The 18,341-nt window shown below is 36.8% G+C and overlaps 1 protein-coding gene across 4 annotated transcripts in view; it reads left to right on the top strand.

Annotated features, from left to right (window-relative positions):
* The window catches only part of SENP7 (SUMO specific peptidase 7), a 111,221-nt gene that overhangs the window by 49,644 nt on the left and 43,236 nt on the right, over positions 1-18,341 (top strand). For all 4 annotated transcript variants that reach the window (XM_080918653.1, XM_080918655.1, XM_080918654.1 and 1 more), the window contains one exon: positions 8,481-8,593. In XM_080918653.1, the coding sequence (XP_080774779.1) occupies positions 8,481-8,593 (113 nt within the window). The remainder of the gene's footprint in view (positions 1-8,480; positions 8,594-18,341) is intronic.

The raw sequence follows: 18,341 nt of genomic DNA, 5'->3' as shown, positions 1-18,341 counted from the left end.
CATAAGGTCTGTGAATTATTTCTTGGGTTCAGAGCTTTCTGGGGCTAGTATCCAACTGTCAGTGACTGCATATCATGTGTGTTCTTTTGTGACTGGGTTATCTCACTCAGGATGATATTTAGTTTCATCCATTTGCCTAGGAATTTCATAAAGTCATTATTTCTAATAATTGTGTAAACGTACCACAATTTCTGTATTCATTCCACGGTTGAAGGACATCTGGGTTCTAACCAGCATCTGGCTATTATAAATAAGGCTGCTATGAACATGGTGGCGCATGTGTCCTTATTATATGTTGGAGCATCTTTGGGGCCCAAAAGTGGAATAGCTGGGTCTTCAGGTAGTACTATGTCCAATTTTCTGAGGAACCACCAGACTGATTTCCAGAGTGGTTGGTTGTATCAGCTTACAACTCCACCAACAGTGGAGAAGTGTTCCTTTTTCTCCGCATCCTTGACAGTATCTGAGGTTTTTATCTTAGCCATTCTGACTAGTGTGAGCCTTTTACTCTGAGGTAGTGTCTGTCTTTGTCTGAGTTTCCTGTATGCAGCAAAATTCTTGATCCTGTTTACATATCCAGTCTGATAGTCTATGTCTTTTTATTGGGGAATTGAGTCCCTTAATGTTAAGAGAAATTATGGAATAGTGATTTTTTTCCTGTTATTTTTGTTGTTAGAGGTAGACTTATTTTTGTGTGCTTTTCTACTTTTTTGTTTCTTGCGTGTAGTTTCCTTCCTTAGGTTAGTTTTTTTTCTATCAATCATCCTTTGTAGGGCTGGATTTCTGAACAGATATTGTGCAAATTTGGGTTTGTCTTTGAATATCTTGGTTTCTCCATCTATGGTTATTGAGAGTTTTGCTGGATATAGTAACCTGGGCTGGCATTTGTGTTCTCTTAGGGTCTGTATGATGTCTGTCCAGGATCTTCTAGCTTTCATAATCTCTGTTGAGAAGTCTGGTGTAATTCTGATAGGTCTGCCTTCATATGTTACTTGTCCTTTTTCCCCTTACAGCTTTTAGGATTCTTTCTTTGTTTCGAATATTCAGTGTTTTCATTATTATGTGTCAGGAGGAGTTTCTTTTCTGGTCCAATTTATTTGGAGTTCTGTAGCTTCCTGTATGTTCATGGTCATCTTGTTCTTAAGGGCAGGGAAGTTTTCTTCTATGAGTTTGTTGAGGATATTTACTGTGCCTTTTAGTTGGGAGTCTTTGCCCTCTTCTACACCTATTATCCTTAAGTTTGGTCTTCTCATTGTTTCCTGGATATCCTGGACATTTTGGGTTAGGAGCTTTTTTATTTTTGCATTTTCTTGGACTGTTGTGTGAATGCTTTCTATGTTGTCTAAGGGGCCTTAAATCCTCTATTGCATCTCTTGTAGTCTGTTGGTGATGCTCGCATCTGTGACTCCTGATTTCTTTTTTTGGTTTGCCCTCTCCAGGGTTGTCTCTTTTTTTGTTTTCTTTATTGTTTCTATTTCCGTTTTCAATTCTTTTATCTGTTTGGTTGTGTTTTCCTGTAGTTCTTTGAGTGATTTCTTCTGGTACTCCTGTAATTGTTTAAGGGAGTTATTTATGCACTTCTCCAAGATCTCCATCATCATCATGAAGTATGATTTTAAGTCTAAGCCTTGTTTTTCTGGTGTGTTTGGCAATCCACCACTTGCTGTGGTGGGAGAGCTGGGTTCTGATGTTGCCAAGTTGTCTTGATTTCCATTGCCTAGGTTCTTTCACTTTTCTCTTGCTATCTTGTTGTCTGTGATTATAGGTGCTCTTGTTGTCTCTGACTGGAGCCCTCTCTTGTGTGGATCTGAGGGCTCGTAGGCTCAGGAAGGAAATTGCTTCTGGATGTTTGTTTTTTTGCAGGCAGGTAGTGAGTTCTGATTGCAGTGGCTCTGTTTTGTTTTCGTGGGCTCGTGTGGAAGAGCTCTTGTAAAACTCTTCTGGGGGCTCAGCAACGTGTAGGTGGGTCCTGAGTCTTGATGGCTGTTGCCTGGCCCTCTCTTGGGGCTGGAAAGGACTGGATCCCAAAGTGTACCACTCTAGCTGTCTTCCAGGAGCTCCAGGCTATCCCTCTCCGGACAGCCTGAAGGGTGTGTGGCAATTGCCCTGTGGGCTCAGGCAGAAGAATACTTGCAAGGTTGTTCAGGGGTCTCAGTTGTCAGCGGGCTGGAGGCTGATGGCAGTCACCTGGCTTTCTCGCTGGGCCAGAGAGGACCTGATCCCACAGCTCACCACCCTATCTGCTCAGGAGATCACCAGGTGTTCCCTTTCCAAACAGCCGGTGAGTGTGTGTGGCAGGCTGAGGGCTTACCGTGGGCTCAGGTAGGAGAATGCTTCCAAGGCTTCTCTGGGGGCTCAGCCGTGTGCAGGTGGGTCCTGAGTCTTGTTGCCAGTCACCCTGCCTTCTCTCTGGGCAGCAAAGGACCCGATCCCAGAGTGCACCACTCTAGCTGGCAGGAGGATATTTTCTAGTTCCATCCATTTGCCTGCAAATTTCATGAAGTCATTTTTTAATGGCTGAGTTACTTCATTGTGTAAATGTCCCACATTTTCTGTATCTATTCCTTTGTTGAAGGACATGTGGGTTCTTTTCAGCTTCTGGGTATTATAAATTAGTTTCCTATGAATATAGATTTTAGTTAGGATTTAGTTTGATGTTGGGTACTGGTTTGCTGTATATTGCGTTTACTATGTTTAGGTATGGGCTTTGATGTCCTTATCTTTCCAAAACTTTTAACATGAAGAGGTGTTGAATTTTGAAAAATGCTTTCTCAGTATATAATGAGATGATGTAGGTTTTTTCCCTTGAATTTTTTAATATAGTGAATTATGTTGATGGATTTCTGTATATTGAACCATCCCTGCGTTCTCAAAGAACCATCTTCTGGTTTTGTTGATTCCTTGTATAGTTCTTTATGTTTCTATGGTTGATTTCAGCTCTGAGTTTGATTATTTTATGCTGTTTACTCCTCTTGGATGTATTTCCTTCCTTCTAAAGTTTTCAGGTGTGCTGTCAATCTACTAGTGTATGCTCCCTCCAGTTTTATTTTGAATGCACTCAGATCTATAGTTTCCTTCTTAGGACTGCTTTCATTATGCCCCATAATTTTGGGTATGTTGTGCCTTCATATTCATTAAATTCTAAAAAGTCTTTAATTTCTTTATTTCTTCCTTGATCAAGTTATCATTGAGTAGAACATTTTTCAGCATCCATGTGTATGTGGGCTTTCTGTCGTTTTTGTTGTTATTGAAGACTAACCTTAGTCCATGGTGTTCTGATAGGATGCATGTGATTATTTCAGTCATTTTATATCTGTTGAGGCCTGTTCTGTGACTGACTATATGGTCAGTTTTGGATAAGGTAGCATGAGGTGCTGAGAAGAAGGCCTATGCTTTTGTTTTAGGATGAAACGTTCTATAGATATCTGTTAAATCCTTTTGGTTCGTAACTTTTTTTTGCTAGTTTCACTGCGTCTGTGTTCAGGTTCTGTTTCCATGATCTGTCCATTGATATGAGTGGGGTATTGAAGTCTCTCACTATTATTATATGAGATGCAATGTGTTCTTTGAGCTTTAGTAAAGTTTCTTTTATGAATGTATGTGCACTTGCATTTGGAGCATAGATATTTAGAATTGAGAGTTCATCTTGGTGGATTTTTCCTTTGTTGGGCATGAAGTGTCCTTCCTTATGTTTTTGATAGCTTTTGGTTGGAAGTCTATTTTTGTGCATATTAGAATGGCTACTCCAGCTTGTTTCTTGGGACTATTTGCTTGGAAGGTTTTTCCCAGCTTTTTACTCTGAGGTAGTGTCTGTCTTTGTCACTGAGGTGCATTTTTTGTATGCAGCAAAATGCTGTGTCCTTTATACATATCTAGTCTTTCAGTCTATGTCTTTTTATTAGCGAATTGAGTCTATTGATGTTGAGAGATATTAGGGAACAATGATTGTTGTATCCTGTTATTTTTGTTGTTAGAGATGTAATTATATTTGTGTGGTGATCTTCTTTTGAATTAGTTGAAAGAAGATTACTTTCTTGCTTTTTCCAGAATGTAATTTTCCTTCTTTTGTTGGATTTTTCCTTCTGTTATCTTGGTTTCTCCATCTATTTTAATTGAGAGTTTTTCTGGATATAATAGCCTGGACTGGCATTTTTCTTCTCTTAATGTCAGTATGACATTTGCCCAGTATATTCTGGCTCTTAGAATCTGTATTGAGAAGTTTGGTGTAATTCTGATAGGTCTACCTTTATATATTACTTGATTTTTTTCCCCTTACTATTGTCAATATTCTTTATTTGTTCTGTGCATTTGGTGGTTTAATTAGTATGTGACAAGAGGAATTTCTTTTGTGGTCACATCTGTTTGGTTTTTTTGTAGGCTTCTTGTATGTTTATGGGCATTTATTTCTTTATTTTAGGGAAGTTTTCTACTATAATTTTGTTGCTGGCCCTTTGAGTTGAAAATCTTCACTCTCAAACTATTATTGTTAGGTTTGGTCTTTCATTGTGTCCTGGATTTCCTGAATGTTTTGAGATAGGAGCTTTTTGTATTTGCCTTGACTCTTGTGTCAGTGTCTTCTATGGTATCTTCTATCACTGAGGTTTTCCTATCACTCATATTCTGTTGGTGATGCTTGCTTCTGTGAGTCCTGTTCTCTTTCCTAGGTTTTCCATCTCCCGGGTTGTCTCCCTTTGTGTTTTCTTTAATATTTTTATTTCCATTTTTATACTCTGGACAGTTTTGTTCAGTTCCTTCACCTGTTTGATTATTTTTTCTTGTATTTCTTTAAGGGATTTATGTGTTTCCTCCTTAAGGGCTTCTACTTTTTTACTTTTGTTCTCTATTTCTTTAAGGGAGTTTTTAAAAAAATGTCCTTCTTAAAATCCTCTATCATCTTTAGAAAATGGGAATTTAGAACTGAATTTTGCTTTATAGGTGTGTTGGGGCATCCAGGATTTACTGTGGTGGGAAAACTGGGTTCGGATATTGCCAAGTCAAATTAGCTTCTATTGCTTCTGTTTTTACATTTGTCTCTTATTATCTGTTTATCTCTGGTGTTATATGGCCTCCCTGTCTCTGACTGGACCCTTGGGGAAATCATGCCATGTTGGTCATTGTTATGGTTCACAGATTTCACATCTGGGTAGGACTATTGCCAAACCCTTTGGCAGTTTTGCACAGTACCTTCAGATACTATGAGAACTGGTTTTTAGGGAGGATGCTTTCAGGTCATATCCAGCTGGATTTCTCCAAGTCCTGTATCTCAAGTATGTGGTGTCTTCAGCAATAATAGGGTCTTACCTTCAAGTTCTGGAAGGTAACCAAGGGAGGTGACAACAATCTATATTGTTTTGGGAATCTCATGGGTTCTGACGCAGCTGGCTTTGTACTGCCTATGGGAATGGAGTTTTGTAGCGACACCATCGCCTTTTAGACTTTTCTTTGATAGAAAAGGTTTTTTATAACTAATCAGATTTCATTGTTCATTATTGGTCTAAACATGTTTAATTCTCCATGAATAAGTCTTGGGACTTAGTATATGTTTAGGAATTTATAATTTTTCCCCAGAGTTTTCTGATTTGGGGCATATAATTTGTAATATTCTCATGTTTTTTAAAAATTTTAAAATATGTTGTAATATCTTCATTTTTCTAATTTTCAACTGTCTTAGTTTTCTTGAGGGTACTTAAAAACTTGTCAAATAACCTTTTCAAGTAACAAACTTCTAGTTCATCTTTTGCACTGTTTTCCTAGATTATGTTTCTGTTGAAATCTTTACTATTTTTTCTTTCTGTTGTTATTCTCCTTTTTCATTACTAAAGCATAATAAATTATTTACTTAGTGATTTTTAAAAATTGTTCCCTACTAGCATATAAAATAATTACCCTTGCTTTGACATGTTTAGATTTATTTATTTTATTTATGTGAGTTTACTGTGTGCTTTCTTCAGACACACCAGAAGAGGGCATCATATCCCCTTATGGATGGTTGTGAGCCACCATGTCATTTCAGGGAACTGAACTCAGGACCTCTGGAAGAGCAGTCAATGCTCTTAACCACCGAGCCATCTCTTCAGCCCTGTTATGACATGTTTTTAAAGATTAATTTAAATTTTGTTTGTGTGTGTGTGTGTGTGTGTGTGTGTGTGTGCGTGTGCACATACATGTGTTGAATGCTGGTGCCCATGGAGGCTAGAGGTGTTTGTTGTGTTGGAGGTGTTAAAGGTGGTTGTGAGCTGCCCAAGGCCAATTAACTCTGGTCCTCTGAAAGCAAATATGTTCTTTTAACCGCTGAGCCGCGTCTCTAGCTTTCACTGTGTTGTTTTACACTTATATCATTGTGCTTTGGTCATCTTGCTCCTGCCTACCCTGTTCTCTTTTGCTGGTCCCCTTCTTCCTTCAGATATTTCTACTGCTTTCATGTCACATGTAGTTTTTACGCTCTTGTCTCATCATACCCCCTCCTCCTATACTGTACCCATCGTGTATATCTAAATTTAAGTCTCGATTCTTCATCTGAGAGAAAGCATACACTCCCCATCTCTTTGTGTTTGGCTTATATCACTTAACACTTTCCTGCATTGTGAGAATTTTTGTTATTCTTCGTAGCTCTAATAAAATTCTATTGTGTTTATTTGCAACATTCTCTTCATGCATTATTCTACGACTGGAGTTTCCAAATCTCAGCCTTTATTAGCGGTGTAGTGCTACTCCTGTGTGTGCCCTGGGGACCTGCACTCAGGTCCTAACCATGGAGCCATGTCTCTAACCCTCTTTCAGCTCTACTACCTAGAGGATTATATTAGCTTCAAGCATGGATTATTTGCATTTAAAACTCAAGTTGACATTTTAAATTTCTACTCCAATATTTTTTCTGTATCATTACTTTTTCATTTTAATTTTTAAAGTTTTGTTATTATGTCTAGTGGTATTTTGCTGGGAACTTAACAACAACAACAAAACCCAACAAAACACCATATACTGTTACGTAGTTTTAGCCTTAAAATTCACGGCTAAAGCTTGAAAGCTGATTACAGTGAATTGACTTAGTCAGAAGTTTTTTAAGTGAAATTGTCTGTCTTATTTTGAGTATTTGCGACTTTAATTTCTAATTTATAAGTAAAACATGTTATATAAAGTAAATATGAAGGGTTCAGTAGTGTAATCATAGCAGTGACTGATGCTTTTACTGTGACACTACATTGGTAAAATTTGGTCACTATAGCTTTTGCATTTACAATTCATTTCTTATATTCTGGTCATTTCTGTGCTAGGTCATCGTCTAGGTCATCGCTGTTCATCTTTGTTGTCACTGATTTAATTACCTCAGCCATGAATCCCTCACATTTTAACATTGTAACTGCTCAAAATGTCTTCAGGTATAGAGGATACTATTGCATTACACTTACTGGGATTCAACTCATATATTCTCTGTGTGTCTGTTTGTGTATCACATTTGCTCATGTTTTAAAAGAAACTATTCTGGAAAGTGAAGATGGTATTTTTTTACATTCTTTCTTTTAAGCAATCTATGGCTCCAATAGGTTTGAATTCTCGTAAGCCAAAGTTTTTTATTTTCTTTTACATGTATTTTCTTTTGTATTTTAAAAAAACATTAAACTTGTTATTCTTATCATGGAAAAATTTGTTTTTCTTTTTTTCTTTTCTTTTTCCAAGACAAGGCTTTCAGTGCAGCCTTCCCTGTTCTGAAGCTGATTGTGTAGACCAGGCTGGCTTTGAACTCACAGAGGTCCTCCAGAGCTGGGATCCGAGGAGCGCACCTCCACATTGAGGCTAAAATTTCTTTCTCCCTCAATATTTTATTTTAATTATTTTGCTTGTACCTTAGATTTTAAATTGACTTATATAGATAAAATTGGTTAGTCCAATCTGATCTTTTTTTTTTCTTTGTTTTTATGAACCATTTTTGAAATATATTAACAATACTTTTGGTTTGTGGTTGCTTTATTGCACTCTGGTTCATTATCATTTTACCTTTTATGCTTTGACTTACCTAATTTATGCAAGATTATTCTCATATTTCAAATACAATATTGAAATTCTCTCTTTCCCCCAAAGTCCTTTGGAAAGGAAACGTACTTTTCAAATCTGAGTTTAGTATGTTTTTTCAAGTGGCTATATCGTATAGGATTACATGTGAGAATATATTTTTAGCTTATTGGAATTTCATGTGTGCCATGTGTTCTCTAAATTCATTTGAGTCCTATTAGAAATGAATATAAGGGCTGGAGAGATGGCTCAGTGGTTAAGAGCACTGACTTCTCTTCCAGAGCTCCTGAGTTCAATTCCCAGCAACCACATGGTGGCTCACAACCATCTGTAATGGGATTTGATGCCCTCTTCTGGTGTGTCTGAAGACAGCTACAGTGTACTCATGTAAATAAAGAAAATATATAAATCTTTAAAAAAAGGGTAGTTTTAAAAACCGAAGTAAACATAATACAATTTCTGTTTTACAGGGGCTCCAAGCCAAGTAGAACAGGTGATGTTTCCGCACCAGAGGCTGCAAGTGAGAAGCAGAAGCAGGATGATGGAGACATTTCCCCGGAGATGGCTACTTCTCAGCTTAAAGGTTTGTGATAGCTAGAGAACTGGGGACCAGATTTTCCATGTTGTTCTTACAGTGATTTTTTATTATGGATGTGCAAAAGTAAATTAGAGTTAATTAATACAATAAAATTGCATAACCATATGTTTAGATACCTAAGTATGTATTTCTTATTTGCTGATCCCAAAAGTTAACTATCTCCTTTTGTGTGTATACAGAGTGAAAGAGTCTGTGATGTTAAGTTGGTTTGGCTGTTCAAATTGTTGTTTTCACGGATATCAATATCATCGTTACCTGGGATTTTAGTACACCTTTCCACTGCTTATTTTTGTACTCTCAATTGCATTTCTTATTGATCAGAACTTACTGTAATTTTCAAAGGATGCCTACTTAAGCCAATTTTAGAACATATGAAGGTAAATACACCTCAGACTTGTAAAATTTTTTGTAGGTCTCAATATACATAATTAATGACATTATGATTGCCTTCATTTTAATTTTTTTAACACCTACAATTTTTTTTTAACCAAAACTTATAAAAAAGTAGTTTACCAAACCTGGACCTCTGAGATCTGTCAGACACTGAGCCACCAACCAGGCAGCATAAACAGCAGAGGACTGCCTGGTCTGCCTCAGTGAGAGAAGATGCACCTAACCCTTGAGAGACTTGAGGTCCCAGGGAGTGGGGACGCCTGGTGGTGTGTGTATGTGGGGTGCTGGGGACATCCTGTTGGAGATGGGGGCAGCAAGGGGAAGACACGTGATAAGGAACTGTCAGAGGGCAGAATGGAAGAGGGGAATAATGACAATCGTAAAAAAAAGATTAAAGATAATAAAAAAATAAATTCAAGCTACTCAAGAGAAATATAAAAGCTGGTTTATTATCTTATGAAACTAACACCTTTGAGGTCTCTTGGGTTGCTGATAGCTTAAAGTAGATTGAGGTATTTTGTTTTATGAGTAATTTTTAAATTAGTCACAAGAAAAATGTTCTTTAATCATACCTGCTGAAAATTTATGTATCTCATTTCAAATTAACTATTAAAAGATTGTCTGTCTGTCTGTCTCTCTGTGTTGGCTCACTTCATTTATTATTTTCTATTTTATTCCTTTGGGACAGACATTTTTTTTCTCAAAACACAGAGCTGGCATTTTTTGGCTCGACTGGCAGCCAGTAAGCCTTAGTGAGCCTCCTTCCTCTACTCTCTTTGAGCCGGGGAAGCATGCAAGACCATTCTTAACCTTTAAATGGGTTTTGGGATTAAACTCATATCCTCATAGTTGAGTAACAAATAATCATAACCATTTAACTATCTCTCCAACCTAAACAATAATTTCTTAGTAGACCTCATAGACACAAAGGAAACTAGATTTAACTTATATGTACCAGAGCACGGCTGAAATGTTTTTGAGGATACTTACTAGAGAAAGCTCTGCAGTATTAGGGGCAAGCTTCCACACAACACAGACTATTAACATATAATGGAAGCATTTACTTCTTATGAACCACATGGACCTTGTTAGTATAGCATTATTTGCTTAGCTTTAAGGCTGAAGACTGAATAGAATGAATTGACTTTAGTAAAAAATATTTGTAACTGAAACTGGCTGAGTTTCATTTTGTATATTTGAGATTTTGTGAGTGATTTGGTTTGGTTAGGGATTGTTTCAAGTTCCAGATAGTCATTTCTGTTTTCTGGAGCTCTTTCTCTTGTTTATCTTTTGTTTGCTTTTTGTTTTTTTAACTTCTTCCACCCACTGTGATAGTCACACAGTCATGGCTTTTATTCTGCTGTAGACTTTCCTCTTAGGACTGCCTTGGATCTATCTCAGAAACTCTAGTAGGTTGCGCTAACAGTTTTTACTTCATTTTAGAACTCTTTAAATTTCCTTTTGTGTCTTAGTTAGGGTTTCATTGATCCAAAGAGACACCATAAACAAGACAACTCTTTTAAAGGACATTTAATTGGGTTTTGGTTATAGTTTCAGAGGTTCAGTTCATTAGCATCATGGTGGGAAGCATGGCAGTGCCCAGGCAGTCATGGTGCTGAAGGAGATCTACATCTTGATTCTCAGGAAGGCAGGAGGAAACTGGATTTGATTTTACACTGGGCATTTACTTCAGTGCCCTGCTTCCACAGTGACAAACTTCCTCTAACAAGGCCATACCTTCTCCAGTAAGACTACACCTTCTCCAGAGAGAGGATCACCAGGACTCAGAACCTGCCTGCAGATGGCTGAGCTCCCAGAACAGCCTCACAAGCACTCTCCCATCTGAGCTTATGGTGAGGCCCCCCCCCCCCATGGCTATCCAAGGAGGGAATCCTGGAACTCTTGGAGGACAGATAGCATGGTGCCCTCTGGGAGCATGTCCTATCTGGCGCACAGAGGGGGCCAGGTGACCACCATCAGGACTCGGGATCTGCCCGAAGACTGCTAGGCACCCAGAACAGCCTCAAAAGCGCTCTTCCTCTCCATGGAGGCAGAACCGAATCACTGCCATCAGAACTCACTGCCTGCCCACAAAGAGCTGAACACCCAGGAGCAACCCCCCCCACCCCGAGCCCACAGGCCCTCAGACCCCCCAGAAGAGACGAGCTCCAGTCAGAGACAACAAGATCACCTATAATCACAGATAACAAGATGGCAAGAGGAAAGTGCAAGAACTTAAGCAATGGAAACCAAGACAACCTGGCAACATCATAACCCAGCTCTCCCACCACAGTAAGTGTGGATATCCCAACACACACACACACACAAAATAAGATTTAGACTTAAAATCATACTTCATGATGATAATGGAGATCTTTGAGAAGTTCATGAATAATATTCTTAAAAAATTACAGGAGAACCAAGAGAACACATGTAAACAATTAGAAGCCCTTAAAGAGCAAACACAAAAATTCACTCAAAAAATTACAGGAAAACACAACCAAACAGGCAAAAGAATAGAAAATGGAAATAGAAACAATAAAGAAATCACAAAAAGAGACAATCCTAGAGATAGGAAACCTAAGAAAGGAGTCATAGATGCAGTAATCACCAACAGACTACAAAAGATGGAAGAGGGGATCTCAGGGGCAGAAGACAACATAGAAAACATTCACATAACAGTCAGAGAAAATGCAAAAATAAAAAATCTCCTAACCCAAAACATCCAGGATATCCAAGACACAATGAGAAGATCAAACCTAAGGATAATAGCTGTAGAAGAGAGCGAAGACTCCCAACTAAAAGGTACAGTAAATATCTTCAACAAAATTATAGAGGAAAACTTCCCTACCCTTTAGAACGAGATGACCATGAACATACAAGGAGCCTACCGAACTCCAAATAGATTGGACCAGAAAAGAAACTTCTCCTGACACATAATAGTCAAAACACTGAATGTTTAGAACAAAGAAAGAATCCTAAAAGCTGTAAGGGAAAAAGGACAAGTAACATAAAGGCAGACCAATCAAAATTACACCAGACTTCTCAACAGAGACTATGAAAGCTAGAAGATCCTGGAAAGACTTCATACAGACCCTAAGAGAACACAAATGCCAGCAAAACTCTCAATTACTATAGATGGAGAGACCATGATATTGCAGGACAAACCCAAATTTACATAGTAACTGTTTACAAATCCAGCCCTACAAAGGATAATAGATGGAAAACTCCAATACAAGGAGGGAAACTATACCCTAGGAAAAGCAAGAAAATAATCATGCAAGAAAACCAAAAGAAAAAAAGTGCACAAACATAATTGTACCCCTAACAATAAAAATAACAGGAAACAACAATCACTATTCTTTAATGTCTCATAACATTAATGGACTCAATTATTGAATAAAAATACATAGACTATTGGCTGGATATGTAAATAGGATCCAGCATTTTGCTGCATACAGGAAACTCATCTCAGAGACAAGACTTTTTCATTGAGGTAGTGTTTGCCTGAGAAAATCTTTCTAAGCGAATAGTCCCAAGAAACAAGCTAGGGTAGCCATTCTAATATTGAATAAAAAAGATTTTCAACCAAAAGTTATCAAAAAAGATAAGGAAGGATACTTTTAACTTGTCAAAAGAAAAAAATCTATCAAGATGAACTCTCAATCCTGAACATCTGTGCTCCAAATGCAAGGGCACACATATTCATAAAAGAAACTTTTCTAAAGCCCAAAGAACACATTGTATCTCACCCAATAAGAAACTGGAGAGAGCATACTCTAGCAGCTTGACAGCACAGCTGAAAGCTCTAGAACAAAAAGAAGCAGATACACCCAAGAGGAGTAGACAGCAGGAGATAATCAAACTCAGAGCTGAAATCAATCAAGTAGAAACAAAAGGAACTATACAAAGAATCAACAAAACCAGGAGCTGGTTCTTTGAGAAAATTAACAAGATCGATAAACCATTAACCAGACTAAGTAGAGGGCAAGTATTCAAATTAAGAAAATCAAAAATGAAAGGGAAACATAAGAACAGAAATTGAGGAAATTCAAGAAATTAACAGATCTTACTGCAAAAGCTTATACTCAACAAAACTGGAAAATCTAGAGGAAATGGACAAATTTCTAGACAGATACCAGATATCAAAGTTAAATGAGGATCAGATAAACCATCTAAACAATCTCATAACACCTAAAAAAATAGAAGCAGTCATCAAAAGCCTTCTAAAAAACAAAAAAAAAAAAAAAAAAAAAAACAACCAACCAAACAAACAAACAAACAAACAAAAAAAAAAAAAAAAAAAAAAAAAAAAAGCCCAGGGTTCAGTGCAGAATTCTATCAGAGTATCATAGAAGACCTAATACGAATACTCTACAAACTATTCAACAAAACAGAAACAGAAGGAACACTACCCAACTCATTCTTCAAAGCCACAATTACTCTCATACCTAAACCACACAAAGACAATATAAAGAAAAAAAACTTCAGACTAATCTCTCTCATGAACATCAAAGTAAAAATGCTCAATAAAATTCTTGCAAATGGAATCTAAGAACACATCAAAAGAATCATTCTCCATGATCAAGTAGACTTCATCCTAGGGATGCAGGGATGGTTCAATATATGGAAATCCATGAATGTAATCCACCATATAAACAAACTAAAAAAACTTTAAAAACCCACACGACCATCTCACTAGATGCTGAGAAAGCATTTGTTAGAATTCAACACCCCTTCATGTTAAAAGTCTAAGAAAGAGCAGGAATCCAAGGCCCATACCTAAACATAATAAAAGCAATATACAGCAAGCCGGTAGTCAACATCAAACTAAATGGAGAGAGAAACTTGTAGCAATCCCACTAAAATCAGGGAGTAGGCAAAGCTGCCCAGTCTCCCTCTACATATTCAATATAGTACTGGAAGTTATGGCTAGAACAATTAGACAACAAAAGGAAGTCAAAGGGATACAAATGGGAAAGGAAGAATTCAGAATATCACTATTTGCTGATGATATGATGGTATATTTAAGTGACCTCAGAAATTCCACTAGAGAACTTTTACAGCTGATAAACTACCTCAGTAAAGTGGCTGGTTATAAAATTAACTCAAACAAATCAGTAGATTTCCTCTACTCAAAAGATAAAGAGGCTGAGAAAGAAGTTAAGGAAAAGACACCCTTCACAAGTCACAAACAATATGAAATACCTTGGTGTGATCCTAACTAAGCAAGTGAAAGATCTGTATGACAAGAACTTCAAGTCTCTGAAGAAGGAAATTGAAGAAGATATCAGAAAATGGAAATATATCCCATGCTCATGGATTGGAAGGATCAGCATTGTAAAAATGGCCATCTTGTTGAAAGCAGTCTACAGATTCAATGCATCTCCATCAATATTCCAACCCAATTCTTCATAGAGTTGGGAAGAACAATTTGCAAATTTATTTGGAATAAAAAAAAAACCTAAGATAGTGAATCTATATTAACTTTCTTAATGCCAAACAGCTGGTTTGGCTATGAGGCTACCAGTTCACCAATGTCAGAAATCTCAGAATGACTAATATTACCAGATAATGAGAAGCACAAAACACAGCTTCCAAAACTAGCCAATAAATAGAGACTCCTGCTGATCACTTGGACAGTCCCACATCTCTCAAAACATTGGAGCATCAGTCTTCAGCCTTCTGGCCCAGGATTATATCTGACAGACCTTTTTAATGCAGAAATCTGAAGGGCTAATAATTTTGGCTTGGCAAAGATTATCAGTCGACTATTCTGCAAAAGTGTCTCTTTCTGGAAAGTATTGTCTGTAGATGAATGAGGCAATTCTTGCTAAGTGGCTGTCTCGCCACAACTGGAGCAACTCTATTGATGCTCAATTTCTTCTTAGAATCTAAGAAGGGGCGCTGTCAGGAGCAGACAGGTCTCTAGTCAAATGATCTTTAATTAAAAAAAATGCCTATAAATATCATATTCTATGGACTTCTGACACCTTTTAAAATTATCTGTGTAGATAAGGCATCTCAGAACTGTTAAGCCTTGACTACTCTTGGCTATCTTAAATTGAAATTATCTTTTTAAAAAAGCACATTTTTAATGACTCAGAGCCATGAGCTTGTTATTTAGCCCTCAACTAGATTGTTTAACCAACTAAACATGATGTTTAAACTTTAAATCTGTATCAAATCAGTTTTTAGTACTGTAAGGACTATAACCTTAACTTTGTATCAATTATATTCTTACCAATGAAGGTATAACTTAAGCTTAGTTACCAAAATAAGATAATGACTATATAATCAAATCTGGCTAATTTTTCCCTGTATGATTATGACCATTTCTAAATTCTTTATAAAAACAACCTTACAATAACCACTTTCACCCTCCCCAAAGTCTAGGGAATTGGGTGATGACTCATCTTAAGCTCCTTCAAGCTGAATATATGGGTGTTGAGAATTTAGAAGGGGGGAGGGAATGAAGAAGCTGGACAGGCCTCCAGAGGAAAAGCCACACTGTCGGTTGTTGTAGCCTCTGATGCCTGGAATTAGGCCAGTTCAGCATTCTGATGGCAAGCTTTATCATAGTTGTACATTCTGAAACATATATAAAACTCAACAGAAAACATTTTAGTATTAAGAAATATTTTGTTTGATTTTTTTTAATTTAGTTTTTCAGGTGGTTCACCTCTATCAAATCTAATCAAAATAACTGTGGAGGGCACATAGAACTGAGTCCCACTTTTTAGAAACCCAGACTAAAACCTTTCTCCAAAAATAGTGTGTCCTTAAGTTGGCAAGTAGAGTATCTTGTATCTTGTATTCTCTCCCATAGACATAATATAAACACAAAACTCAACATCATATCTATTTTGAAGCAATGTAAACAATTGAGATAATTATTATAAAGTCTTGCTAGTCAGCATCTGACAAGCCATGTGGCCTTAGCGGGATAACTCACAAAACAAACTATTATCACTTATAAATCAATAAGTAAGAAATGTGTAAAACCAAGACCTTAGCTTATGTATTTTGAACTGTCTACCTCTCAATCTGAGCATCAGATCTTTAATTATTTATAACTTCCCTAGTATATGTCTGTATATACTCTCTGTGGCACAGATCTCTATCAATGAGAAAACTTTAACCTGTGAAAATCACCACACTCTCTCTTGGAGTCAGTGCCTAATTTTTTCTATCTACTTATGAGCCAACTTTTCATAAATTTACTAAACAATTTTGTAAATCTAGGACCTTAGCCCAAACTATTTCAATCTGTTTTCCTCTCAATCTGGAGAATCAGATCTTCATTATTGATATCTAACCTAATATTCATCTGTATTCACTCTTCTGGTGTACACACTTATGTCTTAGTTCTGAAACACTGGTGAAAATTCTCATGTGATTTGGGTAAATTCTATACTCTATTCTTCTAACTAGAAAAATAAACTTGGGCCATATACCCCAGAGACACTTTAATACACAACAAAGATATATGCACCACAATGTTTATAGCAGCTCTATTTATAATAGCCAGAAGCTGGAAGGAACCCAGATGCCCTTCAGAAGATGAATGGATACAAAAATTGTGGTACATATACACAATGGAATACTACTCAGCCACCAGAAACAATGACTTAACCAAATTCTTAAGAAAATGGCTGCATCTAGAGAATATCATCCTGAGTGAGATAACCCAGTCACAAAAGAACAGACATAATATGCAGTCACTGATAGTGGGATGCTAACCCCAGAGGCTTTCACTCCCCCAGAAACAACTCACAGACTGTATGAAGTCCAAGAAATAAAGAAAACAAAAAAAATATACATATATTTACAAAACAAGAAGACTTTGACTATTTCCATGTTGCGTTTTGTTTTGCATGTACTTTACGCTCATTGTAACTATTAGGTTTTCAATGCATACTGTCAAGCCCTTGAAAAAAATCAAGTACTGACTAAAAAAATATATTCACATGGTTTTATGTAAAAATTATTTTAATGTCTGAAAAAACAGTACTGACAAAAATGTATAATTTTAAGCAAAAAATGTTTAAAATCTGTACATTTATCTTTGTTTTGTAAAATAAAGTCATTTTAAGAAAAAAAAACTTGACTTGTATCTTAATTCTTTATGCCATCTTAAACAAATAATCTTTTTAATTTTGGAAAACAATTTTTTTAAAGAATCAAATAGTTACTATATCTATCTATCTATCTATCTATCTATCTATCTATCTATCTATCTATCTATCTATTTATCTATTTCTGTGTGTAAAGTCTTGGTAGCTGGCATCTGATGAGCCACATGGCCTTAGTGGGATAATTCACTTTAAGTTTTGAAAACTATTTTTTTAAAGAATCAAATAGTTATTAATCTCTCTCTCTCTCTCTCTCTCTCTCTCTCTCTCTCTCTCTCTCTCTCTCTCTCTCTCTCTGTGTGTGTGTGTGTGTACCTGGGTTGCCTGTCTTTTTAGCCACAAGACACTACAGCCTGTAGCAAAGGCTTTCCTACGCTTGAGGCACCAGATGACTCAAAATGGCGCTTTCCTGCTCTTACTCAGAAAATAATCACTTTTTAACTAACTCTTAGGTTGATAGCCCTAAACCTTTTAGTGTACTCTTGCCTAACACATTGGTGTGCCACCTGTAGCAGTAAATGTTAAAAATTAAAAAGGGCTTATCTCTTTATTAGCCCTGAGGTCTTGCTCCTCAGGCCTGATTTTGATCTAGAGCTGCCACATGGTTATCTCACTAGATGATGAGAAAGCATTTGACAAAATCCAACACCACTTCATGTTAAAAGTCTTGGAAAGAACAGGAATCCAAGGTCCATACCTAAACATAATAAAAGCAATATAAAGCAAACTAATAGCCAACATCAAACTTAACGGTGAGAAACTTGAAGCAATTCCACTAAAATCAGGGACTAGACAAGGCTGCCCACTCTCCCCCTACCTATTCAACATAGTACTGGAAGTCCTGGATGGAGCAATTAGACAGCAAAAGGAAATCAAAGATATACAAATCGGAAAGGAAGAAGTAAAAACATCACTTTTTTCAGATGACATGATAGTGTACTTTAGTGACCCCACAAATTCCACCAGAGAACTCCTACAGCTGATAAACAAGTTCAGCAAAGTGGCTGGATATAAAATTAACTCAAACAAATCAGTAGCCTTCCTCTACTCAAAGGACAAACATGTGGATAAAGAAAATTGGGAAAAGATACCCTTCACAATAGTCACAAACAACATGAAATACCTTGGTGTGTCTCTAACTAAGCAAGTGAAGGACCTGTATGACAAGAACTTCAAATCTCTAAAGAAGGAAATCGAGGAAGTTC

Source organism: Micromys minutus (genome assembly GCF_963924665.1).
Source record: "Micromys minutus genome assembly, chromosome: 7".
Classification (NCBI taxonomy): Eukaryota; Metazoa; Chordata; class Mammalia; order Rodentia; family Muridae; genus Micromys; species Micromys minutus.
The sequence above is the reverse complement of the archived record's forward strand: the minus strand, read 5'-3'. Positions and strand labels throughout refer to the sequence as shown.